The sequence below is a fragment of the Lolium rigidum genome, chromosome 3 (assembly GCF_022539505.1).
Source record: "Lolium rigidum isolate FL_2022 chromosome 3, APGP_CSIRO_Lrig_0.1, whole genome shotgun sequence".
Classification (NCBI taxonomy): Eukaryota; Viridiplantae; Streptophyta; class Magnoliopsida; order Poales; family Poaceae; genus Lolium; species Lolium rigidum.
Genome location: NC_061510.1, coordinates 382,245,603 through 382,252,990, shown reverse-complemented (window position 1 = coordinate 382,252,990; position 7,388 = coordinate 382,245,603). Strand labels below are relative to the sequence as shown.

Below are 7,388 nucleotides of genomic sequence, written 5' to 3'. Positions count from 1 at the left end.
ATTCCAAGGATGAGCGGAACCAATATGTTCATGAGGATGGGCAGAACCAATTTTTGTAGTGGGTAGTAGCATGAGTCTAGTAACATAGAATAGCATATTTAATACATTAAGCTGTCTCGAAGACCCCGAGGAGGTGGTATATTTTGTCCATCACTCGGAGGTGGTATATGAATCTATTATAAAAAAAGTGCATAAAAACAAAATTTTAAAAATCCAAAATAACATTCCAGGTGTACATGCAGACTAGTATGTTCACACATAAGTTTTTTAGGGGAGAAAATACATTTTATGTGGTATGTGTAAAAAACAAAAAAAAATTAAATAGTCATGTTGTAGCATTAACTTTGTCTTTTATATAGGGGACATAAAATATGTTCTTTTTTCCAAAAACTGGTGTGCAAACATAGAATATCAAAATGTACATTCGAAATTTTGTTTCAGCATTTTTTACATTTTGAAATGTGTGTTCACACAATAGGTTCATGAGAGAATAGCCAAAATACCACTAGTGAAAACCGAACATGCCAAAATACCACTAGTGAAAACCAACTTGCCAAAATAACACTCACTTCAGTTTTTTGTAGCCAAAATACCACTAGTGGCTAACTGGGACTAACATCATCCAAGAAAGACACATATACCCTTATCTCTTCAGAACGTTTCAACAACAAATCAACACAAAACAATGACAATCTGATACAACACTATCTCAGCTTACTTTGACAGCATTTCAACACAACCTGCCAACATTCATCATAACTTGACAGCATTGCAGCAACATTTTGACATCATTTCAAGTCATTTTGACAACATTTCAACAATTCAACTATATACATGGTTGGGAATAAGATAGCATCAACAAAAGCTAGCAGCAACACGTTATGGTTTAGACCACTACCCACAAAAGATTATGGTTCTCGTGATTATCACAGCCATAAGAGCATGGTTCTAATGATATCACAGCCATAAGAGAATGGTTCTCATAGCCAAATACACTAAATTTGTCGAAGAGGGCTAGGACTGAAACTTTTACTCCTTGTAGATGCACTTGGAGGTGAAGAAGCAATTGCAATAGCTGCAGCCCTCTGCCTTGTCATTGGACTTGTAGGAGTAGCAACTTGAGTACCTTGCTTAGTTGGTGTCTTAGGAGAAGAAGTTGTTGCAATGCTTGCTTCACCCTTTGATTTTTTCCTACAAGTCAATACACATTGTTAGAAAGGAAATATGCAAGGCAATTGAAAGAAATTTGGACACGTGAAATAATTACCGTGGAGAAGCTGTAGCATCTCGGTTGGCATCACTTTCAATCTCTCGCTCTGTGCATGTCTTCAGAAGATGGCCTATGGCTCCACACCTTTAGCATTTATGTTTTCTACCGGTTCCACCCTCGGTGTAATTTTTTATCCTTCTTGTTCTTGGACGGCCAGCACTCTTGGTAAGTTTGGGAGGAATCATATCAAACCCAGGATTTACCTTGGGCCATTGCGACCTGCCCCTAATTGGCACTAGAACTCCCTTGTACGCCGCTTGAAATCTTGCCACCGAGAAGTACTCGTCAACATATTCCTCTAGCTTTGCTTGTTTAGAGAAAATGAACCGAAGAGCATGTGTGCATGGCTTACCACAAATCTGCCATCTCCTACAAGAGCACTCTTTTTTCTCCAAGTCAACAGTGTGCCTCCAACCATTTCCTGAAATCTCAGCTAGATTTGGCGATGCTCTTGCTTCCAAGTAATGCAGCCCCTTGCTTTTCAGATTCAACTCTTTTATCACACTAGGTAGTATGTGACCTAGCAGCGTTTCACCAACAGCTCTCCTTTTCTGTAGCATCGTCATTATCATTTCTCTAAGCGTATCCAGAAGCTCAACAAGTGCAAGCTGCTTAACCTCCCTAATCCAATTATTGAAAACCTCAGCCAAATTATTGCTCACATACTCAACCTTTGGGATTGCTGAAAATTTGCTTCTTGTCCACACACGGTTGTGATGCTTCTGCAAATATGTTATTGCTTCAGCGTTGTATGCTTCTATTTCTGCGATTAGTGCAACATGCTTCTCTACTTCATATGTTCAAGCTGCAGGCCACATATTATCTAATATGTCACCTTTGAACTTTTTCTTGAAGTTAAGCATGAGATGCATCACGCATTCTCTATGTTCAATTTGGGTGAATCCAATTACCCTACTTTGCATTATTTTCATGTTCCAAATGTTACGCTAATTTTTCGAAGTTTCTTGATAGTTTGGAACTTGTCCCGGTATCTAAGTTTTGGAACCTGGTCCCGTGTGACCAAGTTTTAAAAAGCTAAGACTCCTCTATCGAGAATACGAGTGACCAATTTTTAAAAATCTACTCTGTGACTACTACCGCCCATTCCTAGAACTAAACACTTAAGTTCAGTTTTGCTCCTGACTGTATTATCCGCAAACAAACAGAAATGGGAAGGCAATAAGCATACAAGATTAAGTAAAGCGGTTACAATAGCAATGTCCTACTACTAAAAATCCAGGTGGCATTAACTGTCAACATACAGCTACTAAACTATAACTGCCACCAAGGCTAGAAATTTGTTTTGCATGTCAATAAAATCTTCTTTTCGCAAAATACCCCCATAAAACCAATCACGGCAAGATAGCACAAATTTCAAAAGAAACAGTAACACCAGATGTAGGAGTGACCACATAGCCCTCGCTCCCAGGACAGAGAGCAGATTATCTTAGTTTGAGTTTCCTAGCAGATTCAAACTAAAAGCTTAAATAAAACAAAATCTAGTAAATGGAATGTTTCGGAACGGTGGAGGATTTCTAAATGGTAGCAGAAACCAGTGCTTCAAAACTTGATACGCCTTAATAAGAAAACTACGTCTAGTGTATGCTTCTAATCTCTACCAGGCCTGCTCAGGCTGACCATGCGAGCACTCCCATCCCCCCTGCCGGACTGTGGGCGTGCCCTTCCATCTTGGAACCGCGAACCACCATATCCTCCACGGTTACCCTGACCACTCCTGTCATTTTGGAACCTGTCATTCTGGTAGCCACCACCACGTCCAGAGCCTCGGCCAGCATAACCAAACCTCCCACCGCCTCGCCGCCCTCCTTGTGATGAAACAAAATTCTCTTGCCACTTGCCCAAACCAGATGAGTCTTGACCATCACCCCTACGCTTGGTCGGTAAACCCTCAAGTGCCGCACCAGTCCTAGCCTCATATGCCCGCTCGTTGCTCTCCACAAGGACAGAGATTCTATCCACCATCTGGAAGAGTAGTCCCTGTAGCCTAGTTTGATCCACGTTATGGAAAATTATGCAACTAGTTAGTTGGTCCCAGCTTGCATGAAGCTCCTCGTGCATCATCATCTTGCTAACAATTCCATGAACCTCTTGCTCACTCAGGTCAAACATGGTAGTGAGCTGGTCAAGGCTCAGAGACTGATAGCAAGAGGGGTAAGAAAACAGATAGGTTCTGAGAGCCTCTTCCTTGATCTTAAGTTTCAGCATCTCAAGAATATGGTCCTTGTTCCTCAAAAGCTTCCAGGTATCAAGTGAATTGATGATACTGAAAGCCTTCTCATGATCCCCCTTAATGAGGGCTCTTGTGGCAGCCAATACATGATCCCTCACAGTTTCCGGAGGGCCAACAAAAGTCTGTCTCTCACTCATTTCAAGAAGTCTGCGGAATGTTTTGCTCATAGGCCTCCGCTTATCGAAAGTACTGGCAGCCATATTGGGGACCTCAATTAGCATAGCACAAACCAAGTGTGTGGCTTCCAAATGTTCAAGGTTTATATGCATATGATAAGGCATCATTCTTCTCTTCTCAATTCTTTCCTGCAAGAATAAGAGTAACCAGTGTAAAAATGTGTACATAGTGTTCTATGAAAATGTATACATAGCTTTATCAATTAAATCCAATGAGCTGAAGCCCATATAACAGTGATGGACTTTGAGTCAGAGCAGATAATTTTCAACATGGAGAAATGGCACAGTGTAGGCTAGAGATGAAACATCAGAGTTAACTAGGTGACACATACAGACCAGTTTGCAGCTATTCAAATAATGGACAAAGGAAGTGTGTGTGTGTGTGTGTTGTGCGTTAGGAGGGCGGGGAGGAGTTCACCTGTTCAGGAGTTTTTTCATGGTATCTGCTATGTTGTACTCCTTGCGCAAGCAACTCTTTCACTCTCCCAGTTGAATATAACTCAGACAGGCAACTATGAGCTTCAGCGATCAAACCAGCCCTGAAAGCACATAGCCCCAATTGGGCCATGGCCCTATTGAATAAAACCTGTGATGGTATGTCCATAAGTTGAACCCCATCTTGTAAACGACTCATTAAGAGCATGTCACGAGCCACTGAAAATTCATCAGAAATTGCATAGTGATATATGTGACACAGCATTGCTCGGGCTTTGGTCCTTTCATCTCCATACTTGTAAATCAGAGACATCAGATCATCCATCAAAGCTCTGTTGCTTTGTGGGAAAGTAGGCTTCCTAGGCACAACCTCCGGAATCACAACAAACGGTGGGGGACCCTTGTTGTCATCAGCTGCTTGATGCTCCTCACCTGCCTCATTATCTCCATTATCCATGCTAACTTCAGTCTGCTCAGCCAGTTTCCTCATTGAATCATACACTTCTTGAGGTTTGTAGTAGACTAGTTCAACATGACGTAATGCAACCTTCGCAGCAGCCTTAAAGTTCCCAACCCTTTCCTGGTAATCCTGGACATTCTGTGCAACCACCAAAAACAAGGGTTCATCTCTAAGCCTCTGAACATAATCTTTGGTATATGGATCACTGCCCTGTAAACTCTTGATAAAGTCGGAGTCAATTCTCTCCAGGAATGCAACCAGGTCACCTGTAACATGGATAGTTCCATCATAGTCAGCACCCTTCTGAGTTTCCTTCTCATCAGGCTCCACTGAGGTGTCTACTACAATATTAGGATACTGTTGCAGTATATCAAGCACAAGAAGCATATTATCAACACACTTCTTCCACACATTGGTCGGCATATGACCAAGGAGGCTGGGGTTAACATCAAACTGGGCAGAGATCACATGAAAAAGAATTTCAAGCTTCTGGGCAGGTGTTTTTGCCACACGAGTCAAAAACGTTAGCTGCTCCACACGTTCAATTCTCCCAGTGCCCTTCTTACCCCTCGACGCCACAATCTCCTTGAGCTTTTTATCAACAATATCCCAAGTAATCTCACTCGGTGCTTTCAAGAACTGTTTGTCCATGATCTTATCTTTCTTGCTCAACTTCTTTTCCCAGGCTCCACCCTCCTCACCCTCCTCATCTTCCTTTCCCGACTCATCCGATTCAGACCTAGGCATGTTATCAGGATCCACAACCTCTCCGTCACTATCACTACTCTCCCCACTATCCGGATCCTCCTCACCTGCAACATCCTCTTCAAAACTTGCTGGATTCTCTCTGCACTTCTTGATCAGGTCTTCATATTGCTTATTGTTCTTCTTAAGTTTTTGTCTCATCGCATTGAGAGCCTTTGAGTTGCTGCTGCTCATCTTCTTGGTATCCTTCTTTGCAAAAGTGTCAGCAAGGAAGTCGTCGAGTAATACAAGAGTCGTGATATACATATTTGGAATTTTGGTAGACTCGTTGACACGAACAACCTTCTCAAGCTGCTTGTTCAGCTTGTCAAAACTCTCATGCAAGCTAACCCAGTCATTGATCTTCACTGCATTGCGCATCTGGTCAGCAGTAGCCCTCATCTCATCATTGCGCTTGTCCTTCAACGAGCGAATCACACGAGTTTTCTCAGTATCAGAATCATCGCTGTCAAGATCGTTCAAATAGCGGTTCTTAGCACCACCACGTTCCCCATCACCAGCTTCTGATTTTTCATCATCGCTCCCTTGTTCTGACTCAATCTCCTCCAGATCATCGTCGGAGTCACTGTCTCCCTGATGTGTGAGTATAATAGAAGAAAAGACAAGGGTATTAATGCACTTGGCAAAGACAAATTTTATGCACATTATTTCAAGTATGCAACAGTGAACTGGAGGCAGCACAATAGAACGAAAGACAAGGGTATTAATGCACTTGGCAAAGACAAAGTTTATGCACATTACTGCAAGTATGCGACAGTGAACTGGAGTTGGCACAAGTGAGGAAGCAAGTACCTGTCCCCAAAAACGAGATGCCATGGTTGTTGCTTTTTGTCCCCTTCAACTAGATTCAAAGCTCTGCAAATTAATACAAGTTCAGAAAGAATTAGAGTGAAAACAAACTACAGACCACACGAGGTGTAATAGAACCGCAGGCTGGCATAAGGACAAGACTATATCATCAGAACACATAGATGACACACTATCAGAGAAGTAAAACAGTGTTTACGGACTAACACGGATGGATTAATCAACCTCGAGACAGGCAACAGATTATCAATAGCAGATAAACAAGACGGGCTAACCTAAAACCAAGTTCGCGTCAGTGAGCGGGTAGCTCGACCTGTAACATACACACAGACCAATTGAATTGATATAAATCGCGAGAGATAACGAGCACACGGACAACTAAACAAGGCGCGTCGACTAGCCCTAGAGTCGGCGGGATCCCACGAATTCCGCGCGGCGCTCGTCCGCGGTTAGGGCGGCGGGCTGGGTTTCGCCGGCGATGCAATCAATGGATCAATGCTAACTCTGAGAGGGAATCGATCGGGCCAATTACCTTGCCTTGTAGTCGCGGCGGTCGATCGGGGTCGGGTCAGATCCAGCGGAGAACGGAGGCGTAGGGCGGCGGAGTTGCAGAACGCTGCCGGATGCCTGAGCGGACGAGGATGGAGGGGGCGACGGCGTGCAGGGAGGAGGCGCGGCGGCAGGAGTGGAGGCTGGAGGTTGGAGGTGGAGGGGGTTAGGGTTTGGGTTGGAGATTTTTTTCCGGAGAGACTATTTTTAGAGAGAGAGGTAGGGTCAGAATGGAGTAGATCCGTAAAGATCGAAGCCTGGTGGAATAGGTTTCGTTGGCGGCACGCTGGGCCTTGGGTGGGCTGGGTCGGTCTGGTGTTTGGATTTGGTGTAACATGGGCTGGGCGTGGACCTTTGTTTTCGCCTCGAATTTTCTAGCCAGCGAATGTTCGGAATATACAGTTTAGGGCTCGAATGGAGGAGGAGGGGAAAAAAAGAGTGGTGGAGGATGAAAACAAAAGAGGAGTTGTGGACATGTGGTCTTAGACTATTTACGGTGCAGTAACTTCCGGAGTAACTTTATGTCTAGCTCAGCAAATTTACTTATGTGACAGTAAATTAATGAAGGGAGAGGAAGATAGAGTAACATAGCTAGTGCATGTTAATATTACTTACTACTATGACTAGTCTTATGAAGCAGAAATTTAAAAAAAAAACATAGTGTGGAAGGAGGAA

General features: G+C 43.3%; 1 protein-coding gene across 1 annotated transcript; it reads right to left on the bottom strand.

Annotated features, from left to right (window-relative positions):
• Positions 1–2,669: 2,669 nt before the first annotated feature.
• Positions 2,670–6,774, bottom strand: LOC124704419 (eukaryotic translation initiation factor 3 subunit C-like). Its single transcript, XM_047236674.1, has 4 exons — positions 6,697–6,774; positions 6,150–6,212; positions 4,116–5,930; positions 2,670–3,826 (listed from the first exon to the last, which is right to left on the bottom strand). The coding sequence occupies exons 2-4, from the start codon at positions 6,171–6,173 to the stop codon at positions 2,879–2,881; spliced, it is 2,787 nt and encodes a 928-aa protein (XP_047092630.1). The 5' UTR covers positions 6,174–6,212; positions 6,697–6,774; the 3' UTR covers positions 2,670–2,878.
• Between the last annotated feature and the right edge of the window lie 614 nt (positions 6,775–7,388).

Excerpts from the sequence above, each read along its gene's own strand:
- LOC124704419 (XM_047236674.1), bottom strand. The coding sequence starts at position 6,173 with ATGGCATCTCGTTTTTGGGGACAG. Across the intron at positions 5,931-6,149 it reads CATCTCGTTTTTGGGGACAG|GGAGACAGTGACTCCGACGA; the intron begins GTACTTGCTTCC and ends CTCACACATCAG. Across the intron at positions 3,827-4,115 it reads ATGAAAAAACTCCTGAACAG|GAAAGAATTGAGAAGAGAAG; the intron begins GTGAACTCCTCC and ends TTATTCTTGCAG.